The following is a 27,076-nucleotide window of genomic DNA, read 5'->3' as shown; positions in this document are numbered from 1 at the left end:
TGGTCCTTTTAAAATTTTAAAGCAAGTTGGTCCAAATGCATATATTGTTGACATTCCATCCCACATTGGTTACCATCATACTTTCAATGTTGAAGACCTTGTAGCTTATAAAGGCCATTTCATTCCCTCAGATGATCCCCTGTTACCTCCTTTTGTGGACCTTGATCCTAATTCTTTGGCCCCCTCTAACCCACTACCACCTCTCACAGCACACACAGATAAAATTGATGCTATTTTAGATGAAGAAACTGTGTTCACTAATGATGGAGAGGTTCAGCGCTTCCTTGTTCGTTGGGTTGGTCGACCAGATTCTGATTGTGCATGGATCTCCAGGGAGACACTACAGCATTTGGATCCAGATTTGCTAGAGCTTTATCGGAGTCAGCAGGATCTTCCTTGGCCCAGATCGCCTCCCGTCCACCCGAGGGGAGTTGGTGAGGACACCAGGTTCAGACCGCCACTGACGCATTTCTACAAACGCAGGAAGAAGCTTGCCCAGCCACTCAGCTTATGGTTGGGAGATTGACAGATGCCTATGGTGATATAGCCACTCGACAGGGTCGAGTTTTCTCTCCCACCCCGGGAGAATTGATGAGGACGTCCAATTTTAATTAATTTTAGCAATTTTAATTATTTTAGTTGGAATTTAGGTTATTTTAATTTTATGGACTTTTGTATTGGGCTTGGCCCTAGGTTTGCATTATTTTCCAGTATTTAAACTTATCTTACATTGTTATTTGAGATGATGAATTTGATGAATTAAAGAGTTGGTTTTGCAGCCGTTTTCCCTCTCTGCCCTATTTCTTCTTCTTCTTCCTTCTCCTATATCTCTTCTTGTTATCTCTATTGAGTTAATCATTCTACATCAAGCTGGGTCCAGTTTCAGTTAGTGCCCCGGAGAGGGTACCAATACCTGATGGGTTGGTGCTCAAGGAAAGTCTTAGTGACATTGAAGCAATCTGTAATGATATCAGGTTAACTGTATCAAGTTCATTTTCCCTTGTAAGATCTCATACTGTGACTAATGGAACTACAATTCCTGAACACCCGAGTAAAGAGGAATATGAACCATCGTCTGAGTCTACATCTCTGCTTGCTGAGCATCGCAAGCGGCATGAACTATATTATCTTCCTTCAGAGAATAAAGAAATGATAGCCAATGATTATCCACATGCTCACAAACACAATGATCAGGCTATTGATGAGGGTGACGATCTTGTTAAGCTTACAAAGGAATCGCTTGATCTTAGGAAGAAGCGAAACCGAGCAAAGCCTAGGCCTGTGGTTGTAAAATTGGATGATGGGGAAGGAGCACATATTGCTGCTAAGAAACCTGAGTTAAATGATGATCTGATTTAGGGTGCTGTACGGGAAGTGCTTTTAGGCAATGAAGCTGCATCATCATCAAACAAAGCAAGTAAGAAAAGGGAGAAGAATGAGATAAGTATTGACAGATCTTCTGAATCAAACATGACTGTGACAAACACTGTTGCATCTGAGCCTGGAAATGCAAGTTCAAGAAGAAATAATCACCATAGTGATGCTAAAGAGAAGAAACGTCCAAGTTCAAGAAATGAGAAGAAAGAACATAATCATAAAGACAAGCGGAAGAACGACCATAGACTTGGTAAGCACAAATCAAGTCAGAGAGTTGATGGGACATTGAATGTCGTAGCACAATCACCAGTCATCCCAGATTTTCTTTTATAGCATTGACATTTTTGAGACCTTTGGAAGATGGAGTAATATTCCACCATGTTTCACCTCTTTCAGTGTCAAGGTAACTTCTCGTGTATATAAAGATTGACTTTCCCACCCCATTACCATAATTTGGCTATTATAAAGCTGATAGAGAATATTTTATTTCTCTTTTCTAACATCATGAGCAATCAGTGGATAAGCATTTATGGGATTTTATCTTTCTGGTGTTTGTGAGATGGGAAGTATCTTCAGTTATGATTATTTATTTTTTTTGTCCATTTTTATTTTTTATATTTGTTCCATGTACAGTGGTTGAAGTTTCATTATTTATATTCATTCAATTTGTCTACTGATTATGTGGATTGTGCGAATGAAGCAATACTTTAGTTCTGATTTTAACTGCTTACCTTCAAATTTTAAGCTTTTAGATTCTTTTTCTTTCTTCCCCCTTCACCAGTGTGTATTTCTATTTTGCAAAGCTCCAATTCCTGTAGGGGGAGCACCAATGTGGAAAGAATTTTACTCAGTGCTGAAAGAATTTGATGCAGCACCAATGAGACAGTTAATTGAGAAATAAAACAGATCTATGGGGAGGGAGAGTTAGAGAGGAGAAAGGGAAGGGGATTCAACAGAAGAGAAGAAAGAAAACAAGAAGAGAGAAAACACCATAAGCCACCAAAAATATTTATTCATCATCAACTGAAAATTTCAATGCAAAATAGGTTTAAATAGTAAAGCAACCCTAACGAGCTTGGGCCCGAGCCCATACAAGTCCAAATTTAAATAATAGTCCAAGAAAATAAATAAAGCTTAAATAAAATAAGTAAACGTCGTTTGATGTTCTCATCAACTCTCTTGAGGTGGGAGAAAAACTCGACCCTGTCGAGTTGATAGATAGTATAGGTTGCAGTCAATCTGATACTCCAAATGTTTCAAGCCAAGCCACGGGGGACGATCTTTCTGACCAACCAAGTAACGAAATTCCATAATTGATAGTACTGAAAATTGTAGCTTATTCCCAAGAATATGATCTGACCAAGGGGGCCGATCTTTTCTAACCAAGTACTGATACTGGACTTCAAATAACCAATACTCATGCACCTCATCTTCAACATTTTCACATGATTGTACATAATGAGGAGCATAAGAAGTACGTCGATTTACCCAACAAACAAGGAAGTACTGAATTTTCCCATCATTGGTCAATACAACACGTTCATCTAAAATAACATCAATTTTATCTTTGTGTGCTGTGATAGATGGTATTAAAGTAGAAATATCAATATAGTCAAATTGGGGGTCCACAAAGTTAGGTAGAAATGGATCATCAAAGAAAGTAATATGGTATTTGTAAGTAATGAAGTCCTCAATATTTAAAGTAGAGTGGTGGCTAAAATGTGATGAAAGTGCAATGACATGTGCATTTGAACCAACATGCTTTAAAATTTTTAAAGGACCAGCACTACAAGTTTGCAATATGCCATAATCCCCAATATTAAATTCAAAATATTGTTTATGCGAATCAGCTTGAAATTTATATAATGCATTACTTGCGTCATGTTGTTTATTGATCTCAATATGCAAGTCATGAAGATGATATACAAATGCTTCAGCTGACAACAACACACTAGCATGCGGGGACATGTGAATAAGTTCTAACGATTGCCTAGACTTATAACTATGTACAACTTCAAATAGATTTAGACCTAGAGACCGATTCATGGAATTGTTATATGCGATGTGAACAGTTGGGGGGATCGAGTCCCAATTCTCAAGATTTTTCTGTACTAGAGACTGTAATAAATTGCTAAGACTTCGGTTAGCAATTTCGATTTGACCATCAGTTTGAGATTGGTCAGTAGTGGAGAATTTCGATTTAGTGCTAAGAACAGGCGACTGGATTCTTCAAGGGTGACTAGTGAAATCATCAAACTCTTTGAGTTGGGTAAGGGTATGACATATAACATGTGATCGAGAGTTGTCGGAAGCAAGGGGTATAGTTTCTAAAGTCTCGGGAAGGGTCGGGATTCCACTTAAGGAAGTGTCCTCACTATAATCATCAAAATCTTCAAGTTTAGGGCCATATGCTAGATCTTCTAACGACTCTTCTATTGCATTCTTTCGTTCTTCTATGATTAAGGCTCGGTTAGGACATTTGGAAGAGATGTGGCCAAAATCCTTACAGCTGATACATAGCAAGTGAGAAGTCTTTGGAGTTTCACAAATTATACCCTTATTTTCCAAAATTGGAGGAACATTAGACGGGGGAGGTCCTAGAAGGGATTTAACGGGAGGAAGTGGAGCCACATTAGACGGGGGAGGTCCTAGAAGGGACTTTGGAGCCAATGAAACCGAAAGATGGTTGCCATTACGCTTTCTACATGAAGAAGAAGATCTTGGACTATCACGACCTTTACAATTATTTTTCCAAATAGGAGGAACATTAGACGAAGAAGGTCTTATGATAGACTTATGATGAGGCGACGCTAATGAGATAGGTGAACGACGATGACCACGCTTTTCATATGGAGTACTAATAATGAACTCATAATCTCGAACTAAAGAATAAGCGTGATCAAGAGTAGTGACACCTCGAAGGAAAAGCTCACGCTTAAGATCATCTTTCAGACCTTGGCTAAGCCTACTCAAAGTCATGCTTTCATCCTTAATTAAATGACATTTGGTTCGAAATTCCTCAAATTGCGCGATATACTCAGTCACCAATTGATTTCCTTGTTTAAGGGCATTCCATTGAGTAAGAATTTCAAAATTATCTCGTTCTCGCTTACGAATCTGATCCCTATTCCTACGATCGCGTCGAAAATATTTTTGATCACTTTGTCCACGATGATATTGTCTATTATGAGACGCTTCAGAATTAGTGTCAGTTAAATGAGGGGTTTGCTTAAAATTGCTCAACTTAGCAGCTAGGTTCTTTCTCTCCTCACGAGTAGTAGTTATATCTGATTGGACAGTCGATAGACTAGTGGCAAGTTGCACTAATTGTCTAGTGAGTGCATCAAATTGGGATGGATCCATGGTCAATGTATTGGAAATAGAGATGACAAGACAACCACTATCCAACTACATGCAATGTAATACCAGCTAAATGACGTGCTATGATGAGATCAGTGAATAATACGTGCAAGCAATGAAAAATAACTTGTACCATTTTTTTAATTTAATTTTAAATGTTGGGATTAATTAAATCCAAAACAAGCTAATACTGCTAGTACATGTAAAATGGCAAAGCAAGGGTCAACACTAGTCAAATTCTCCAATCAATTTAAGTGGGGAACAATGGAAGTCAATTCGGTCACTGGTGTCAATTCGATTAATGGTTTTGTTCAAGTGAGATTTAAGGCTAAAATTATCACAATAACAGCAGCACAAGATTTTAGTTGATGCAATTTTAAAAATGAAGCAGTAGTATAAATCAATACTAAATAGAGATCAAGGACTCCCTGTTTTTTAGTTTTGATTATTTGTATGCCGCTTGATCTGAATTGCCGACTTATAAGCCCCAACTATGCTTCTGTTCTTCCCTTCGTGTCCAATGGTTTTAACCTCTGTTGACTGTAACTTGTGCTGGCTCTGGTGTGGACGTAAAACTGAGTGTGGTGACTGTGGCTTTTAGATTGTTGAGATGGATGAGGAAATATATGAGTGTGGTAACTGTGGTGGAAGTGTATGATCTTGGGTTGGTGGTGGTGGCCTATGGCGATGAAGCGGTAGTGCTCTAGATGCCTGGGTACAATAGATAATGAAGTGGTGGCGTGATGGTGATTAGAGGCGGCAGCGGCAAGAGAGTGGTTATGAGAGAGAAATCGGGTGAAACTGTGGGGTATTTGATTTTAATGGATTGGTTATAATCGGGTTTGGTTGGATATTTGGGACTGATCATGGGTTGAATGGTGTTGGGCCGATTGTGATAATATGTGATAAGTGGGTTGGATTTAGTATTTATTGGGCTGAAAAGCAAGTGGATTAGCTAAATAGATGATGAGAGATGGACTGTGCGTTTAGTAGGCTTTGGGAGTAATTTGGGCCACTAGCTTATGGCCCAAGTGTTTTGATAAAAAAAATGAATGGAGTAGGTTATAGAGATGGAATAATTATTAAATTTTGCCATATTCACTTTGTGTTTCCAGCAACATTCGAGATTTTCAAGAATTTCAATCATTGTTTTCTTCCATAACTTGAAAAGGTGCGTCGTTTTGCAAACCCTTATAACCCCCAAACACGCCATTTCACTGCACCACTAAATCACGCCTCAAATTTTTCGCGTCTTTTCCACGATTTACTGTTCATCTTTTGCTTCCCTGCTACGTAACCCTGAAAAATTTCGTTCCATCTCAAATGGCTACTTCACAATCTCAAGCTGGCGACTCCTTTAGTTTTGATGACTTTCAGAAACTTTTGAGCCGTCCATACATAACTCCGAGTTTTCTCGTGCCTGCCGATGTTGAACGCAATGAGTTCTACTTAGGTCCTTTCTTCAACAATGCAGAGGCAGTTGAACAGGCGGCGATGGGTCAGCTGTTTCCTTGTACTCAAGGCCCTCCATTTCTAAATTCTCTACCGCTGGGGCCACTTTGCGAAAGAGGTATTCGCATTTGGCCTAAATCTGATGTAGCTTTCCGTAGGTGGCATGCTCGTCTTGTGGGTCATGGTCCTACTAAGGCACTTTTTGATAGCGCTAGGATTTCTGATTTGCTAGAAATCTCTATTCGCCCCCTACTTTTGATTCAGCACTCTTTTCGATTGCTTTGAGTTTTTGGTCTTCCGAGTATAATAACTTTATTTTCCCTCTTGGCCCCATGTCTATTACTTTAGGGGATGTTGGGGCCGTGGTGAATCTACCACCTTTGGGCGATACCATTTTTCCTAGTATCTTGGTTTCTGGTGGCTCCCCAAAGTTTGGTAAAAATTACACCGAATCTTATTCAAGCCTGCAAACCTTTCACAATCATTTGAGCGCTGAGCCTTCCCATACTGAGCGAGTGACCTTTCTTCTAGTTTGGCTTTGTAAATACGTTTTGTGTGTGCCAAGCATAAAACCCTCCCTGAGTTATTTACCTATAGCGCACGAATTGGTGCGTGGCAGGTCTTTGAATTTATGTTCTTTCTTTTTGGCTGCCCTTTATAGAAGCATGACCTCTCTTCAAACTCAATTGAAAAATGGTGCATCTCCCACTGGCAGTGGACCTCTCTGGTTCACTCAACTGTGGTTGAGATCCTATTTTCCATTGCTTGGTGCTCCATCAATCTCTCGCTCCTCTGCTAGCTGTTATGGGCTAGCCATGGAGCCCTTGGCTCCTGTAAATATGTCCAGAAGGGATATTTTTTTATTCTTTTATTCTTTGGATTCAATCTCTTCCTTTTTTTCCTTTTCCTCCTTTTTTGACTCCAAACTATGTACATCCCCCCCACTATAGACAGCGTGAGCACCTCCCTGCTCATTTGGATCCAGTTTTTAACCGGGAGGGAGCTATTTCATGATATTTTGACTGGGACCAATGCCAAGGCAAGGGTAGAAATTTATGCTCCCCAATTTTTTGCTCGCCAGCTTGGTTTCGGCCAAACTTGGCCTGTTCCTCCTTGCTATTCAAGGAACTTAATTGACCGTTTTCATACTATTAATAAGGCGGAGGCAGAGGCTATAAATGCTCATAATCTTCTTTTAACCAGCTATTTCTCATTAGCCCCTTTCAATTCTAGCCACGCCATTCATCCTCTTTTTGAACAGCTCTGGCCGTCAGTGAAGCGCAGATTATTTGCGACTGATGCCAATCGTGCCTTTCGTTCACTAGACCAGCTGAGCATTTCTTCCCCTCCTCCTGTTTTAGTCACTCCTTTGTCCATTCGGAGTCCTTTTCCTCCTCGTCGCGCTAAACAGTCTACTCGTCCATCTTCTTCTTTCCCTGCCAAGTCTACTATAGCCAAGAGTGCCCCAAGCCACAAACGACCAGTTTCAGCATCTCCCATTCTAGAGGATGATATTGATGATGATGATGATGCCCCTCTTATCGTCAGGAGGAAGGTAATTAAATTGGTTTACTCACAAGCATACTTTTCCATACTTGAAACTTTTCTGTGTGCTGATGATCTTTTGGACTTCTCAGAAAAGCTCAGCTTCTCCTTCAAAGGCTTTGGCATCGACAGTTCCTGCTCCATCATCCTCCGCTGAGGCTGCTTCATTCAAACCGGTTGATGAGGGGGCTACGCTTAAAGAGACATCTTCAGTCCCAGAATCCTCATCACAACCCATGGATGAGCCACCTTCTTCTCAGGATGTCAATCCCCCAAACATCGAAGCAGAAGGTAATTCAGTTTTTTGATGCCTTACCTTTGCTTGTGCTATTGGTTTCTGATTTGTTGCTCTTGAGTTTTGCAGATACTTCTATGAGTCCGCCCGTTGTGGCAACATCTTCTCGCTCAGACAAGGGGAAGTCCTCACGAATGGAGGAGTCATTGGTGGCAGACTTGGTTGAGGACATGCCATCTTCCACGATTGTTGATGAGGTAATCTTTGCTTCACTTTTATTTCTATCTTGCTCGTTGTAGTGAGAATCTTTAATATTGGCAATCTTCTTTGCAGGATGCTGACAAGATTGTGCGTTCTATCCAAGACTTGTTCGCTTCCTGGGGGCAAGTCCAGATGTCTCGCCCTGCTCCATCTGATCGTCCTGCTGCTTCTTCAGAGGAAGATTTGAAGTTCCTCAAGCAGTCGATATTTGAGTACGTGTCCTTTATGGATATGGACATTGGAAGGGCTAGTGCTGCCAGACACAAGGATAAACTTGAGCATTTGAATGCGAAGTTTGGAGCAAGCACTGACGCTTCCGTCGCTCAATCTTTCTGTCGATTTTAAAGCAACGTTGAAGGTTACCCACTCCGAGGTCCTTTCTTTGCTGGCCAAGAATACTGAACTAAAGGCCAAAAGTACTCAATATCTTCGAGTCGTATCTGAGAAAGAGTCTTTGCGTATGGAGATCAACAAGGCTGAGGACGAGTTGAAAGAAATCTCTTCCGAAGTCATGGTTGAAGACTCTTTGATGGTTAATTTGGCTGCTCAGATGAAGGAACTTCAAGCCAAAATGGACGACTGCAAGGCGAGAATGGCTGCTAAAAAGCGCAACGCCTCCCAGGGAATTGAGCGAACTAAGTCCTTGGTTGAGCAGTACAAGAAGTTGAAAGTTGATGATGATGTCGTGGCCGAATTGAACATCACTTCCTCTCGGCAGAATGAGGATTGGGAAAAACTTAGGAAACGAATTTGTTCAGTGTGGGGTGGACTGTAATTAAGACATATGATGCCTTTTTCTTTTGTAATTTGATTTTCCCTTTTTAACTTTGTTCATCATTAATGAACATATATATTAATTTCTTGTGCATTTATTTGACGTTTGTTTTTTTTAGTCGTCAATTCTTCAAGTATTTAACTGCTTTGTACTAAAAATCTTGCCCATTTTCTTTTGATATTTCCACCACCTTTCCCAAGATTTTGGGCTATTTAATTCCATTTACTAGGCAGAATGTGGCTGCTCATATTCTGTCTCTTCATCTCCACCCCCTTATAAATGCACGGATGCTTCACATTTTCTTCCATCTTCATCTTCATTTTCTTCTTCGAAACCAATTTGCGGCCATTGTTTGGCACTCTGACAATCAATCCGATCCAAAACCTTCGTTTTTTCTATAAAAATGGATTGTTTAGTCCGCACATTTTACTATTTGCCTTGATGTCACCTTTGGTGTGGGAGGTATAGAAAATATTTTTTGGCCAGCAGCAAAGTTTTTACCATCGAAATTTTTCCCATCGTCTCTTTGTCCTTTACAAGGAGTCGATGATAGAAGGTTTGGGATGCTTGCGGGCCACATTGCTTGCTGAGAGTGCTTCTCAGCCTCTTTGCCCGTCATTGCAGCGATGCATTTAGGAAGGTAGTGATGCCAGTCTACCTTCTTACTCGGCGATCCCACCATTGCAGCGATGCATTTAGGAAGGCGGTGTGAGACTAGTCCACCCTCTTACTCATCGATCAACCGGGAGATTAGCTTACTTTTGATTGTAGTTTGCAGAGCATCCATTATTTGTATTTTCGCATCTTTGTAATGAACGTTTGATAATAAAGGACTTTATTTGAACGCATTTCGCTCTGACTTTGTTATCCTTAATCGTTCAACATATTTTGATTATGCTTTTATCCGTTCACATTCCCATAAAGAAACATATTTTTTCAAATATTTGCCGTTAATGAATCTCACGTGCTTGGTGCCATTTAAATCTTCCAAGTGATACGCTCCATTGGGCAACACACTGTTTATTTTGTATGGTCCTTCCCAATTGGGCGATCACTTCCCGTACTTTGGATCCTTGCTATCCAAAGGGAGTATCGTCTTCCAAACTAGTTCACCCAAGCTGAACGACTTGGCTATGACTTTTTTATTATAAAACTTAGCCATTCTTTGTTTTTGAACTTGCAATCTATCTAAGACGTCCAACTTTAATTCGTCTAACCCCAATAAATTTTGAACTAGTGATTCGGCATACTCATCATCATTTAACTTATGTTGCAAGCACACTCTAATCGATTGCATGTTGATTTTCATAGGCAAAACAACATCCTGCCCATAAACAAGTTGGAAAGGAGTAACCTTGGTACTTGATCGAGGTGATGTTCTATAAGCCCATAAGGCTTTGTTCAGACATTCGTGCCAACTTCTGGCATTTTCATCTATCATCTTTCTAATGATATTTTTTAGAATCTTATTAGAAGATTCCGCTTGTCCGTTGGATTGAGCGTAGTATGGTGTGAAGTTTACTAATTTAACCCCAAACTCGCTCAGAAATTTGTTCACTTGATCCCCATTCAAAGATGTTCCATGATCTACCATTAACGTTTGTTGAATTCCAAACCTATAAATGATGTGATCACTGATAAATTCTATAACATTCTTTTGGATGATCTCTTTCAAAAGTACCGCCTCTACCCACTTGGTGAAATAGTCGGTTGCGACTATAATAAAAGTATGTTGCTTGGATGATGGGGGATAAATTTTCCCTATCAGATCTATTGCCCAACCCTTGAACGGCCAAGGTTTAATAATAGGTGCCATCTCTCGTGCCGGCGCCCTTTGTATTGGACCATGCTTTTGGCATGCTAAACAACTCTTTTGGTATGAACATCAAAATTTGGGTCTTTGTAATAAGTCCCTTTACTAGAATTTTTCATCTGTTCTTCCTCTCTTATCAGTCGTTCATACCTAATCACATTCGCACTCAACTGGAAAAGGTCAGGAAATTCCTTGTCCTGGAATTTCTTTTTTAAATCAAAGCTCAAGCAGCTCTGAGCGATTTTGACAAATTCTTTTTCGGGCAGAGGCACAAAACTCTTGCTTCTTGCTGTCTTGAACCTTTGGAGAAAACTTTCTGTCCATTCGTTTAGCATTTGACGTAAATTCGTCAAATCAGCCAAAGTGACTTCAAACTCAGTTTTATAAAACTGAACGTGAAATAACTGTTCCAATTGTTGCCATGTTTGAACAGAGTTCGCTGGCAACTTGATGAACCAGGAGAAAGCTACTCCTGTTAACGAACTAGGGAAAAGCCTCATTTTATGGTAATCGGTTACATCACCACTTTGCAATGTGAATCGTCCTATGTGTTCTAGAGTAGACACCTCTCCTAAACCGGTAAACAGTGAGAATTCTGGCACTTTGTACCCTCTAGGCCATGGATATGCTTGGTCTACCCAATCAGGATATGGCTTTATGTACGTCGGCCTAATGATGGTACGCACCCCAGAAACCATCTGATCCTGTACGATTTCCATAATCTGATTCCTCAACATGACGTTGGGATCATATGGAATTCCAACAGGCTGATTAACCGGTTGATTTGCATGAGGCCTGATGTTTGGTCCTTGATTGGCAACAAAATTACCATAATTGGGGCCATTACCATTAGCCTGAACATCTATTCCCTCATTAACATGTGGGGTGTGCTATCCATTGTTTAGGACATTATCTCTTATGTTTGGATTACCCCCCAAGTTAGGCGTACCATTACCATTGTTCTGATTTGGCACTGCAGTACTCCCTTGGTTTGAAGTAGAGGGACCAGAAAGTGGTTCTACCCCTTGATTTGAATTTAGGACTGAGGGATTATGTCTCACAATTGTCCTAGTTTGAAAGTGATTTACAAGAGGTATAACCGGTTGACATATTTGGCCTACTAACTTATTCATTTTTTCGTTCAAAGTATTTAGTTGTTTAGCCATATTGTCATAGTCTGCATTCCCATTTTGGGTAAATCTTTCCATATTATGAATACTTCGAAAATTTACCTGTTCAACAACGTCTTGTGTGAGTTCTCCAAGTAATGCACGCATGGTTTGAGGACTCAACTTCGTCATTGGTTCGTAACGACTGTTACTGCTCTGATTTTGTCCATCTGATCGTGGAGAGGCATGCTGCTCCTCATATCGCTCGATCACAGACTGCACTCCTTTCTGACTTGCTGCTTCCTTATCGGATCTCTGAGGCATATTGTTTCACCTTTGTACTTTCAACAACAAATACCACTGTCCCACTGGGTGTGCCAAATTATTTCGCGTGGGTTAGTCGCTAACAATTAAAAGGGATCAGACGATTGTGTAAGGGACAAACCTCTTGAGACAAAGTCCCAAAAGGGGTTTTTTTTATTGGCGATGACTTTACAATTGAAAATCGAAAACAAAGTGCCTCCAAGGGGCGCAAGCACACGAGTTACTGAAAAAAGTGTTTAAATCTAATTTAAGGAAATTAAAATTACATGTTCTCTGTTCGAGAGTTTTTGATTCGGTCCTTTGCTCTATGTCTTTTCTCCCTTTTATACTTCATGGACGATCTCTTTGTGATCAACCGCCTAAAAACTGTTTGATCGTTCTGCAATTCCCTACTTTCCTCATAATGGCCAGCTTGTCATGAAAACTGTCTTATTTAATTGCTGCCATTACTCTTCGTCGTTCAACCGTTTTCGATTGAATTCGTTGAATCGTGGAACGTGATGGGGCTGCTTTGATAACTGCACTTCTTGATAACCACAACGCTTTATATTTGTTAAGACTTTGGGCGACTTGAAGGTTTTGGCGAGAATAGAGTAATAGCTCTGGGCGACTGCATGACACTCCATTCGCTCAGATTCTGGGCGACTTGCAATCTTGGGCGATGACATTACCACGTTCTTGGGCCTCCCTATTTGGGCTTTCATCTTGAATTGTCTGATTGGGCTTCATTCTTTGGGCTATCTGATTTGGGGAATCTCCAATTGGGCTTCATTCCCTGGACCATTCGATTTGGACTGAATTTTTATGTGTCAACAAAGGGTTAATGATTTGTTTAAACCCTGATAATCCCTTCAATCCATATATTTCATTTTACAAGTTAGCAAACAGGAACAGGGTGCCAAATCTTAGCCTTACCAGCGGGAATCTCCACCTTAACACAACGAGCACCACCTCATGTATATCCTTTCAACTGTAAAAAACACCAGCTACTGCTTAGCGACAGAAATGCAACCTTGTTTGGCGTTCGTCTTTTAGATTGCCTGCCATGGATAAATTAAATCATGGTTACAATTGGGTAGGATTTAACTTGTGCTCGAATTCTGGATGGACGTGTACCTGTAGGAAGATTTCATAATGTCACAATTTGCAATAAATATATTGATTAGTGAATACACAAATCAGATGAAGATGATCCGTGCTTTGTTATTGATATTTAGTATTAGTCGCTATCACGTGCATTGCACGAATTTTGTATTTATCATATTTTTATTAGTGTATGAATTTTAATTTTTTTGGAAAGTTTTTTAAGCAATATCTAAAAATATTTCCATGATATAAGAAAATAATTGTAAAATTTACAATTGCATAGCAATATGTTATCTAAAAAAAATATGCTTGTATATTTCATACCTGAATAAGAAATATACAAACTATTTTCCTCGTATTATTTGATAGTGTTGATATGATTGAATTGAATTTGAAGATTATATTTCTAAATTTTGTGTAATTCAATATTGTAAAATTGGAAAAAAAACTCTCTGCACAATGCGGAGAGAGTTGAACCAAGTGCGGAGTAAAAATAAAAAAAGGTGCTGAGAGAAAAAATATCTCCGCACAGTGCGGAGTAAAAAAAAAAACCTCTACGCACAGTGCGAAGAGATGACGAACTAACTCTCCGCACAATACGGAAAGCAAAAAAAAAACTTTTCGCACTGTGTGGAGAGAGTTAATCTCTTTGCACAGTGCGGAGAGTTGGTCCGCACCATGGCAAAACTCTCCGCACAATATGTAGAGAGTTGAACCATGTGCGGAGTAGAAAAATGCGGAGAGGAAAAAACATCTTCGCATAGTGCGGAGAGAGTTGAACCATGTGTGGAGAGTTAGCAAACTCTTCGCACAGTGTAGAGTAAAAAAAAAAAAACTCTCCGCATAGTGCGGAGAGATGACAAACCAGCTCTCCGCACAGTACAGAGAGAAAAAAACTCTCTGCACAGTGCGAAGAGTTTTTAAATTCCTTAATTACAAGTCAAATTTCAAGATTGTAAATTTTTTGTATATACAACGAAATAGAGTCGAAAAACATGGCTCAAAATCAATTATCTCTTCTTTAAATTCCAATCGCAGTTCAATTTCTGAGCATGCAAATCATATTTACGGTATTGGAAATGAGCTTTCTCGTGATTCATACAATGAAACAATATGTGAGTTGTGCAAAGAAGGAGATATTAATAGTACCATGACATTGCTTTCACAAATGGAGGTTTTAGGGTACCACCCAAATTCAATATTTTACACTTGTTTGATAACAACCCTTGGACATTAGAAGTGTATACAATTTTCAATAAAATTATACTTTCGGGTTGTAGGTCAGGAATTAAAGTGTTCAATGCATTGCTCAAAAGTTGTTTGAGAAAAGGCCTCTTGAAACTTGAAGATAAAGTTCCGAGAGTTTTTGCTTTTCTCTTCACACTGTGTGGAGAGATAGTTTGCCACATCTCCGCACTTTGCGGTGTCTTTTTTTTTTTTTTTGCTCATAAGCGGAGAATTTTTTTTTTGGATCTCATGGAGTTTATATATACTAAAAGTTTTATTATTTTTTTTTATGTTGTTGGCATGATGCGTGTGTGGAAGAATATTTGTAAATCGTCATAAACAAAATTTTTCACAAAATGTAAAAAATAAAAATGCATAATAAATTTCGTATTACGCTAATAAAATTATAATAATTTTTTTTTTACAAATAACATAAAAAAATCATTTTTATCTTCAACGAAAAAAAGACATTTAAAATTAGCAATTTCATAACTTTTTTTTTTAATTATCGGAAATACAATTATAAAAAAGGAAACAATATTAAATTACAATATTTAGTACTTAAGAAATTCAATATTAAATAAATTTTATACATTTACAACAAATTATAAATCCATATATACAGCTTATCGTATTTGCAAGCAGCTTACCGTATATATAGTTTACTGTATATGCTGCCTACCGTATTTGTAACTTACTTTATTTGCAGCCTCCGTATTTCCAAACAACTTACTGTATTTGCACCTTACAGTATACGGTGCTCACCGTATTTGCATCTTACCGTACTTGTAAATAATTTACCGTATTTCCAGCTTACCGTACATGCTGCATACCGTATTTGCAACTTACTGTATTTTTATACACCGATTTTTGCACCTAAAAATACCGAGAATGCAGAAAACCGTACATTCACTTACCAATCGTATTTCAAAAAAATTTCTAGATTTTTATTTTTTCAACATAGGCATAAAATAAAAATATTAAATATATATGAAGTACAAAATATAAATGCATATGAATATGATGTTCAATCTTCAATTTTCCAATATTGAATTACACAAAATTTAGAAATATAATTTTCACATTCAATTCAATCATATCAACACTATCAAAGAATACAAATAAAATAATTTGTATAATCTCGTATATTTCTTATTCAAGTATGAAATATACAAGTATATTTTTTCTAGATGACACAATACTGTTATGCAATTGTAAAAATAATTTATAATTATTTTCTTATATCATGGAAATATTTCTAGATATTGTTTCAAACGCTTTCAAAAAAAAAAAACTAAAATTCATACACTAATAAAAATACGATAAATGTAAAATTCGTGCAACGTACGTAACAGTCACTGTGCGGAGGTTTTTTTTATTTAACTTCGCATTGTACGGAGAGTTTGCCAACTCTACGCACTGTGCGAAGTTTTTTTTTTTTTTTTTTTTTTTTTTTTTTTTTTTTTTTTTTTTTGCTTTTTTTACTCCGCATTGTATAGAGAGTCCGCACTGTGCGGAGAGTTTTTGTTAGAGTGTTTTCCATCTCTCCGCATTGTGTGGAGGGTTTTTTTTTACTTCGCACTATACGGAGAGTTTTTTCTTCCTTTTTTACTCTGCACATGGTTTGTCATCTCTTCACACTATGCTAAGAGTTAATTTATTTATTTTTTTTAAAACTCATGTGCGAATATGGTTTTTTTTTTTTTTTTTTTTTTGCTCATGGCAGTTTATATTTACTAATTTTTTTTTTTTTAATGCTAGTGGCATGATGTATGGAAGAACATGTTTGACATAATTATTTTTTTAATGCTAGTGAGATGATGTGTGGAAGAATATTTATTTGACATAAACAAAATAAAAAATAAAAAGTGACATCATGTATAGTAAAATTGGATTCATTTATTATTGCATGAATAATAGACATTCCTTTCCCTTTTTATTAGAAGTTAGAAATTTGACTGGTGAAAGAGAAGGACAATATGTTCGTTAGCATTAGACAGTACCGTTTTGTTTGGCTTCACCTTCTTCTTCAATTCTTCACTTCTTTTGCTGTTGTCGAAGAATCGTCAGCGTCTACTTTTACTGCTGTAGTAACTCGTAACTCGTAAGTGTCTTCTACGGTCTAGCCCGGCCATTTACGATTCAAACATATAGCAAACAGGGATGGAAAGCAGGGGAAGAGGTGGCTGAGACAATGCCGGGAAAGTCAGAGGAGGAGGCGGAGTGGATCTGTGGATGGAAATATGGAATGGATGAAATCGAATGGGTTGAATGTTAAACTTCAAATTATTAAGGGGTACTTACAAAAATACCCTATTTTTTTGGGTTGTTTTGAAAAAACATTATAAACTTCGATTAAATGGTAATTACTTAAAATTGAATGTAAAATATACGCTCAAAACCTAAACTCACGACAATCCTCATAAATCAACCTCCAATATGCAAAAATCGAAGGAAAATTGAAAGGAAAAAAAGGAAATCTTTTACAAATACATAAACAAAGTTTGTTCATTCTTCCAATCGAGGAAACCATCTACAAAAACATTGAAAAATCTGGAAAAAAAAGAGTCGAGGAGATCTTCCACAAAAACTCAAACAAAATTACAGGTATTTCTATGTTTTGGATTCCATGATTATAGATCATTATCCATCTCATTTTTGTTTAAATTAACATTTATGAAGTTTCTTTTTGACGATTTTATTAATTTGATTGGAAACATGTATGGAAAAAAAATTGTTGAAGTTGAGTGAATTGTGTCAATACATATGAAAAATTAGTTTTGAATCAATTACATTGATGTTTGCAAGGTGTTTGACAAAAAGATAATGTGAAAAAGTGGCATTCTATCACTTTTTTCAAAAAGAAGTCACAACATCTCTTTTAAGCAATTAGCTAGGTATGAATGTGTGAGTTTTTGGAAATTTGAACGTACATATTCAAGTCCTATTTTTTGGTAATACACATGAGAAATAAAACTTTAAACCAATTGCATTGATGCTTACAATGTGTTTGCTCAAAGGAGAAGGTAAGAAAGAGGAGTTCTGTAACCTTTCTAAAAAAAAAAAGTCACAGCATCTCTTTTGAGCAATTAACTAGGCATGCATGTGTGAGTTTTTGGAAATTTGAACGTACATATTCAAGCTCTATTTTCTAGTAATACATGTTAGAAAGAAAACTTTAAACCAATTGCATTGATGCTTACAATGTGTTTGCTCAAAGGAGAAGGTAAGAGAGTGGCATTCCTTCACTTTTCTCAAAAAAAGTCATAGTATTTCTCTTGAGTAATTAGCTAGATATGCATGTGTGAGTTTTTGGAAATTTGAATGTATCTATTCAAGCCATATTTTTTGGTAATACACATGACAAAGAAAACTTTGAACCAATTGCATTAATGCTAGCAATGTGTTTGCTCATAGAAGAAGGTGAAAAAGTGGAATTCTGTCACTTTTCTTAGAAAAAGTGACATTTTGTAACCTCCAAAACAGTCACCATTTATCATTGGAGCAACTAATCGGATGCATACATGTGCTTTTTTGAAAGTTTGAATATACCAATTCATATCTTGTTTTTTGGTAATACATATGAAAAAGAAAACTTTGAATCAACTCCATGGATGCTTGCAAGATGTTTGATCATGAAGAGTGACATTCTGTCATCTTTCTCAAAAAAGTGACATTACCTTTCTGGAAGAACAGTCATCCTTTATCATTGGAACAATTAACCGAATGCATACGTGTGTTTTTTGAAAGTTTAAACATATCAATTCATGCCCTATTATCTGAGAATATATATGAAAATAAAAACTTGGAATCAATTACATGGATGTGTGCAATGTGTTTGCACATGGAGAAGGTGACATTTTGTCACTTTTTTTAAAAAAAAAAAAAAAAAAAGTGACATTGTGTCACGAAAAAGTGACATTCTTGACCTTTCTCCAAAACAGTAACATTTTATCATTGGAGCAATTAACCGGATGCATACGTGTGCTTTTCTGAAAGTTTGAACATACCAATTCATATCTTGTTTTCGGTACTACATATGAATTTTTTTTTGAATCCACTACATGGACGCGTGTAAGGTATTTGCTCATGGAGAGTGTGACATTCTATCACTTTTTTTTCAAAAAAAGTGACATTGTGTCACTTTTCTACGAAAAAGTGACTTTTTTTCGAAATAGTCACGCTTTATCGCTGGAGTAATTAACCTGATGCATACATGTGTTTTTTTGAAAGTTTGAACATACTAATTCATTGCCTATTTTTTAGTAGTATATATGAAAAGGAAAACTTTGATTCACTTACATGGATGCATGTAAGGTATTTGCTCATAAAGATTGACATTCTGTTACTTTTCCCCAAAAAAGTGACATTGTGTCACTTTTCGACGAGAAAGTGACATTCTGTGACCTTTCTCCAAAATAGTCACCATTTCTCATTGAAATAATTAACTTGATACATACGTGTGCTTTTTTGAAAGTTTGAACATACTAATTCATATCTTGTTCTTTGGTAATATATATGAAAAAGAAAACTTTGAATCGAGTACATAGAAGCGTGCAAGGTGTTTGCTCATGGAGAGTGTAACATTTTGTCACTTTTTTTCAAAAAAAGTCAAACCATTACCATATCATTGGGGCAATTAAGTAAATGTATACGTGATTACGTTTGTATTTTTTGGAAATATGAATATACCAATTCAATTCCTGTTTTTTGGTAATACATATAAAAAAGAAAATTTTGAATTAATTATATTGGTGCATGTAAGGTTTTTGCTCAAGGAGAATGTGATTATGTCACTTTTCTATGAAAAAGTGATAGAAAGTCACTTTTTCATCAAAATGTCACTTTTTTCAATAAAAAGTCACATAATATTATTGGAACAATTAATTAGATGCATACATGTGCATTTTTTGAAAATTTGAACATACCAATTCAAACACTGTTTTTTGGTAATATATATGAAATAGAAAAACTTTGAATCAATTGCATTGATGCATGAAACATGTTTGTTTAAAGAGAATGTGAAAAAGTTACATTCTTAAAAAATTCACGGTATCTCACTGAAGCAATTAACTAGATACATATTACTCTGTCACTTAAAAAAAAAAACTCACAATTTTTTTGCAATCTTTTTCCAGGTATGGATAAAATTAATGTTTTCGTTTGTTATGGAGGCAAATGGATACAAGATAATGAATATACAAGTGAAAAAATCACCGAAATTGTTGTCTTGATGGATTGAACGTACAGCATCCTTGAGTGCGCGATATTTTCTGTAATGAAACTAAGTTCATCAATACAAAGAATACAAATACAATATAGTGTGGCATTGTGTTGTTTTTGTTGTTGTTATTGTTAGCGGTAGTGATGTATTGGCGGCAGCGGGATGTGATAAAGAGTGTTTTGCGATCAATTATTTGGTTGATTTGTGACCAAGTATTGGTAGTAGATCGAGAGCGGGGTGGAGTGTTTGGTGTATATGACCAAATATTTGGTTCTTTGCGACTAACAATTAAATTGTGACCTTAAAATTCGTTAATTTGTGAACTATAAAATTTTTTATTTATGACCCATGAAATAAACTATGTAAAATTAAAAAGTGACGCAATGTCACTCTTTTATAAAATTGTCACTTTTTTCGTAATTCGAAAAAGTGACAAACTTAAAAGAAGTGGCAAATTAAAAAAAAAAAAAGTTACATACTCAAAAAGTGACAAAATTAAGAAGAAAAAAATCGCCGAAATTGTTGTTCTGATGGATTGCACGTACAGCATCCTTGAGTGCACGATATTTTCTGTAATGAAACTAAGTTCATCAACATAAAGAATACAAATACAATATAGTGTGGCATTGTGTTGTTTTTGTTGTTGTTATTGTTAGCGGTAGTGATGTATTGGCGGCAGCGGGATGTGATAAAGAGTGTTTTGCGATCAATTATTTGGTTGATTTGTGACCAAGTATTGGTAGTAGATCGAGAGCGGGGTGGAGTGTTTGGTGTATATGACCAAATATTTGGTTCTTTGCGACTAACAATTAAATTGTGACCTTAAAATTCGTTAATTTGTGAACTATAAAATTTTTTATTTATGACCCATGAAATAAACTATGTAAAATTAAAAAGTGACGCAATGTCACTCTTTTATAAAATTGTCACTTTTTTCGTAATTCGAAAAAGTGACAAACTTAAAAGAAGTGGCAAATTAAAAAAAAAAAAAGTTACATACTCAAAAAGTGACAAAATTAAGAAAAAAGAGAAAAAAAAGACACAAACTAAAAATAATAATAATAATAATAATAATAATAATAATAATAATAATAATAATAATAATAATAATAATAATAATAATAAACACCAAGATAACATCATCCATTTGTGCGGCACCACTAATCATGTTCTTAACATAATCAACATGTTCAGTACAATTCATGTGAGTGTAGTAGCGATTTTTAACATAATAAGCATGTCGAGGACAATCCACGTGATAGAAATTCACAAGTAACATTATAGTAACAAATGTGATAACAATTGCATCGAAGAGGAAAAAAAAAGATGAGAGAACACAAAAAAAGAATCGGAGCGGGGAATACATAGTGGGACAAAACCTTTCATAGATATATGATAAAATATAAAAAAAATAGCCATCAACCTGGCAATAACTAATGGTTGTGACCTTAAAACCTCTGTTGCTTCTTCTACCTCTAGCACACTCAAATTTCCTACCCCTGGCTCGCACATTCGACTTGGTGTGACTGTGTGGAACACCAGGAGTTGGACCAAAGTGCTTCGCTGCCTCACGAGACTTCACGGGTCCTCTAAGAAGTACCTGCATCAAAATAGCACAGTTAGCTATTTTGGGTTTCATAACAACACAAGGTTTTTGTAGCACAAACAGAAAAGGCAAAATTTACCAGCAGAATCATAGCTGTGAGCAAGACCAAAATAGTTGAACATTGAGCAATAATAATAATAATAATAATAATAATAATAATAATAAAATCTTTAAAAAAGCAATTTTTGTGAGTAACAGAATCCATATCAAACCTTAAATACTAGTTCAAAGGAAACAATGAATCAAACTATAAAAGTAGTGAACATAACAATCGATGCATAATTGAAATCACTGACAAAATGATATTCATGTTATTGGTTAAAAATCTCATTTCCACCGTTCTATACTACCAAACTATATCAAACTCTAGCAACAATATAATTATCAAGAAAAAGAAATTGATAGAAAAAGACTGGAATATTCACTAACATGTTTTGCCCAAGAAGAGCTCTGAGCTAGCCGATCAAAAGTTAAGCATTCTCCTCCTGCCTTCTCAATTCTTGCCCTTGCTTTCTCTGTGAACGTTACCTTCATTGCGGGGACTTCATAAGCCCGAATATCATCAGTGACATAGTCCCAACAAGCACTGCAATTTCGTCTTCCTTTCCCTTCACGAAGTGACAAGACGAGAGAGAAAGCGGGGCATTGTTAACCTTGCTCATGAACAGTCTCTTCAATATAATTGCATTGAACTTGCTTCCAGTTCTCCTCAAGAGGAATCGACACAGCTTGACGAGAAATTGGAGGTAAATATCATTGGATTTAGGAGCAGTGCGCTTGGTTTTCTTGCTCTTACCTCCGGCGACCAAATCCATACCCGTGGCTACTATTGGTGGTGGTGCTGCTTTCCGCCGCGCCTTCGGTGATAAATTTCAACAAAAATATCCGCAACAGAGGCTTGTTTCTCAAGGTTTTTTGATTGCAGGGGTTTTAGATTTGTGTGTTTTTTTCGTGAGTCTTGAATGTAATTAATACGGTAATAATAGTTTTAAATTAGTTTTAAGGTATTAATCAAATATTTAAATTTTTTAGGGTACTACACCTAATTTTTCCAATTATTAATGTATTGGGTAAATTAATGGGCTTCACTTCTTGCTGGGCCTGGGCGTTTGGAGAGTTCAAATAAAAAAAATCTGGGCCTCTGTCTTTGGTGGTCCAAAAGTTGCTGGACCTCATTGGTTCCAGTAAAATGCTGCACAAGTGCTTCATCAGGGCGTTAGAATCACCCAATGGAAAGAATTTGAAACAATTAGAGATCTTTTGACCGAAGAAGAGTGAATATTTCAGTTAGAAGACACTGTCTATTTGTTTAGAAGTGTCAACATGTGTTGGACTGTCTGAACACTAAAGGCACGGTTAAGGACGGTGTTGCCTGTGCAGGGTCGACCCCTTAGTAAAATATTCACTCAATAATTTTATTAAAAAAATTTAACAAACTTTTTCTAAATATTGGTGTTAATCAATCTCCGGTTCCATCACTCTATCCCATTAAAAACTCTTGAAATATTCCTCTGTAGTTTAGAAATGTAATACGTATGACCGAATTTGATTTTTGAGATGTCGTAATTCAATAATAATAATATCTTAAACTTCATTTTCAATAAATTTTATTTAATTATTTTCAGTAAATTGGCTACACAATTATACTCATAAATAATTACCTGACACTGGTACTTATTTCTTGTAATTAATCATAACTATTAAATGATTTTTCATATTGAGCCGACAACAGTTTTTCTCCTAGGAGCACGAATTATGCCGTTACATTAGCTTTTACAAAATTTTTTAAATTAGTCAGTGACTAAAAGAATCTAATTAATTAATTAATAATTAATTGGAAATGGAGGTCAATGGACACTTTTAGTGTGCATTAATGTTGTACCAATTATGATGAATGCGAGGGAAAATGAGTATTTTGGCCAAAAAAAAAAAGAAAAAAAGAAAAAGAAAGAAATTACATGAATTTTAAACTTTTAAAGTTTTCAAAGTTAAATAAGTGATTAAATGTTTTAAATGAGACTCATATTTTTATATTTAAGAGGTTCAATTGTAACTTAATTGGCATTTAAACAGTTGATTATCTGTATTTTAGACAAATAACATTATTCAATTTGAACAAACAAATTTGAACGCGTTTGGTTCGTTAGGCAAACTTGTTTAGATGCTAAACAGAAACATAAAAATTGTCGAAAAATCTCAATCGTTTCGGGAAGAGTCTTGCTTCTATGGTTTACTTTATTCAATATGGATATTTCAATCTATCATGTAAATCGAATTAGCTCCACATCTTATTTCTTCTTACTGATTTTGATTGGCTTTGACTTGACCTATTGATTATTTCCCTTGGGAAACATGCTAGGGAAAGATTGTTCAATCAAGTAGAAATCGAATATATGAAGACTTATGCCATTGAATTCGATATCATAATTAATTTCAAATCAATATTAGATCGAAAACTGTCAATTGACACACGACATGATCTATTTATTCCAGTTAAGAGGGTATACAGAGCTTGTTTGGGAGTGATTTTGAGAATTGATTTTTTGATCGTTAGGAGAAAAGTGGGGTCCACCTGTAAGAGAAGAAGTTAAATATAATGATTGGAGTAGTGAAATAACGGTCAAAAAATCAATTTTTTTAACCAAAAAATCACTCCCAAACAAATTGACAAGCTCATCAATTTTATTTATTTTTTATTTTTTTGAAGTCGATATTGAACTTAAAAGTTAGGTGGCCTCGAGCGTAATTTTCCCGCTTGACTAGGAGAAGAATTAAATTCATACGTTGTGTTATAAAATAATTAATTTCGCCAAAAGAGAATAAGGAGCGACACATACGAGTGGGTTCCCATTTTCCTGAGAATAAGGTCGTCATCCCAATGTTTTTGGACATATGAATTCCACTTGTCATCAAAAGAATTCTTCCCTTCTCTCTCTCTCTCTTTCTCTCAAATATACACATTCACTTTCCTAGTTCCCTTTTAATCGTGATCTGAATTATATTCACTTTCCCAGTTCTGCAATTTGTTCTTTGACTGTGAATCTATTTCTTTCCTCTGATTTCGGCAACAAGAGTCGAAAATGGAATAGACTTTTTGGCCGACTTTCTGGTTCTCGAAGACTTGTTAGATTTCAACTCCTTTCTCGTTACATAGATATAGATATAGATACAGAAAAACCAAGCTTCCTTTTGCATACAACAAAGCTTTCTCTCTCATGCACAAGATGAAGAACGAACAAGATGTAGAAAGACAGAAACTAATTTCATCTGTTAAGCTTATAAATTCTCAAGGATATCTTCACAATCTCATCATATACTTTCTTTTCTTTGGCTCTGGTTTAGTGATTGGAATTTCATTAAGTTTTTATCTCGAAGGCTTGCCCTTCGACTTGCCACTCAAGCAATTCTCCAATATTGAAACGCCACCACCATGTCCGCCGCCGCCTCCACCTCCACCTCCACCACCACCACCACCGCCTCCACCATCTCTACCGCCTCCACAACCAATTGCAGATAGAATTGGATTGGAAGAATTTCTAAAACCGCCACCAACTATGCACGACATGACGGAGGAAGAGCTTCTCTGGCGAGCTTCAATGGTGCCGCGGCTACGTGATTTTCCATTCAAACGTACCCCAAAAGTTGCATTCATGTTCTTAGCCAGAGGGATTCTGCCATTGGCGCCTTTGTGGGAGAAATTTTTCAAAGGAAATGAAGGATTTTATTCAATTTATGTGCATTTTTTGCCTTCTTTCAATGGAACAATACCAGAAGATTCAGTATTTCATGGCCGGAGTATTCCAAGTAAGGTACGTTAATTAGTTTCAAAATATAAATTAATTATTTTTTTTTCTGTTGCATATGCATAGAGATCTATGAATATTTTGATGTTTAAATTAAGTGATTATATTTAAGTTGGGTCAATGTATTTAATTGATTGTCCATGTTTAAGATTACAATATTTGTGTAAGTATCTATATTCACTTATCTATAGAGGACGTGAAGCCTCATGTAAACTTCACATTTCCTAGCCATACAAGAAAATTTCCTAAAATCTATTATGACATGTTCCATAAGTAACACTCGAGGTGATGAAAAATTAACACGGACATTTGAGTCGTCATCATAAATGATGAAAACCGATATTTGAATTCAGAAGTTGTATATGCTATAAAGTCATATTGAACTAACTTGTGTAAAATTTAAAGGGAGTAACATTTCTTTTTGTAATGTAACTATATAAAAGTGTCAAATTGAGCATATATGGAACTTGTTTCTAGATTTTTATTGGTGGGCTACGTTTTATTTGAAAACATAGTTGGAGATGAACAAATAATGATGAAATATTCAATGGCTTGAACCGACACTCGAATGGGTTTAATGTATCTTTGTATAGTTGAACGCCACACCAAATTAGGCTCCTCTTATAGGTTCAATGTACATCACAAAATAATTAGATATGTTACCTTAAAGTCCGGGTCAGATAAACCAACATTGCACCACTTGGACCGGAAATTTAGGAAGGTCAACTACATTGTTCATAGATTTATTTTCTTCTTCTTTTCTTTTCTTTTCTTTCCTTTTTATTTTTTATTTTTGGGCTTTGAAATTGAATCTGAATAGATTATGCTCCCATTTGGCCCCATTAAATTTCATTTCATTTTTCTCTTTTCGATTTTAAACCAGACAATTTTTTCATAAAATAATATTACACATAAATAAATAAAAAATTTCTTTTTTAATCACTCATTTAAAAGAAAAAAAAATACTATTTCACCTATTTTCATTTCAGAAAAATGGAGGCCAAAGAAGGGCTATATATGCTTATGTTTGAGCCCATTCAAATGAATTTTCGGCCAATTTCATTTTTTTGAATCTGTAGGGGCCACATTGTCAGAAATTATGAGAAAAACACAGCAAAGTTGACTTTTGGGAAAATTTGCAAGTCCAAGAATTTATGTTCCCCATTTACCCTTCAAAAAAATGGTGGGAGGTTATTTAGAACTGAAGGAACGGGAGGGTTATTTTTGGAAACTGGTTTTAAAAAATGAGGGTATTTTCGACATTTGAATTTAAAAGTTTTTTGCAACAATTATTTTGCCTGACAATACACTTTGCGCTGCATAATTTTTTAAAAATTAAGTATTGTTGAAAAATGAGAGCTAAAAAAAATGAGATTCAACACGCTATGTATAGTTCAGCTTTTAACTCGTTCTATTTAACACCCTAATTTAGCATACTGAACATGTTGATAGTTCTTTTATATTATGGTAACATAGCACATATCTTATGATGGGGTCAGGATGGGGTGGATAGCCTAATCTAATTGTGGTTGGAATGTGGTAAGAATATAGGGAAACTATAAACCCATTTTATTCTCACAAGGGCCATTTTCTTGTGCTAGTGATTATTTGAATTATGGGGTTTGGATAAATTGCATATTGCGAGAAATTTTACGACTGGACAATCCTTGTGTTGGTTGATTTTATTTTAATTCATTATAAATATTTACACATCTTTGGTCTAGTCGAGTACAAAATACTAGTTTCTCTTTTTGAGGTTCAAATCCAAAATCAATACGTCCACTTTATCATTCAAATCTTTTATACAATTTTTCTGACATTAGAATATATATATATATATATATATATATATATATATATATATATATATATATATATA

The 27,076-nt window shown here is 35.9% G+C and overlaps 2 protein-coding genes and 1 pseudogene across 2 annotated transcripts in view; 2 read left to right on the top strand and 1 right to left on the bottom strand.

The window, feature by feature from the left end:
- Window positions 1-2,020, top strand: part of LOC111400700 — an 11,425-nt gene extending 9,405 nt beyond the window's left edge. Inside the window, 3 exon segments of the mRNA XM_023028090.1 lie at window positions 334-430; window positions 484-564; window positions 871-2,020. Of these exon segments, the coding sequence (XP_022883858.1) occupies window positions 334-430; window positions 484-564; window positions 871-1,710 (1,018 nt within the window). The 3' untranslated portion in view covers window positions 1,711-2,020.
- Window positions 2,021-20,695: 18,675 nt separating this feature from the next.
- Window positions 20,696-22,329, bottom strand: LOC111400699 (annotated as a pseudogene).
- A 1,939-nt stretch (window positions 22,330-24,268) lies between these two features.
- LOC111402350 overlaps window positions 24,269-27,076 on the top strand; it is a 4,264-nt gene continuing 1,456 nt past the window's right edge. The window contains exon 1 of the mRNA XM_023030579.1: window positions 24,269-25,203. Within this exon, the coding sequence (XP_022886347.1) occupies window positions 24,610-25,203 (594 nt within the window). The 5' untranslated portion in view covers window positions 24,269-24,609. The remainder of the gene's footprint in view (window positions 25,204-27,076) is intronic.

The sequence above is a fragment of the Olea europaea genome, chromosome 10 (genome assembly GCF_002742605.1).
Source record: "Olea europaea var. sylvestris chromosome 10, O_europaea_v1, whole genome shotgun sequence".
NCBI classification, from domain to species: domain Eukaryota; kingdom Viridiplantae; phylum Streptophyta; class Magnoliopsida; order Lamiales; family Oleaceae; genus Olea; species Olea europaea.
This window is presented reverse-complemented; position numbering and strand designations above follow the sequence as displayed.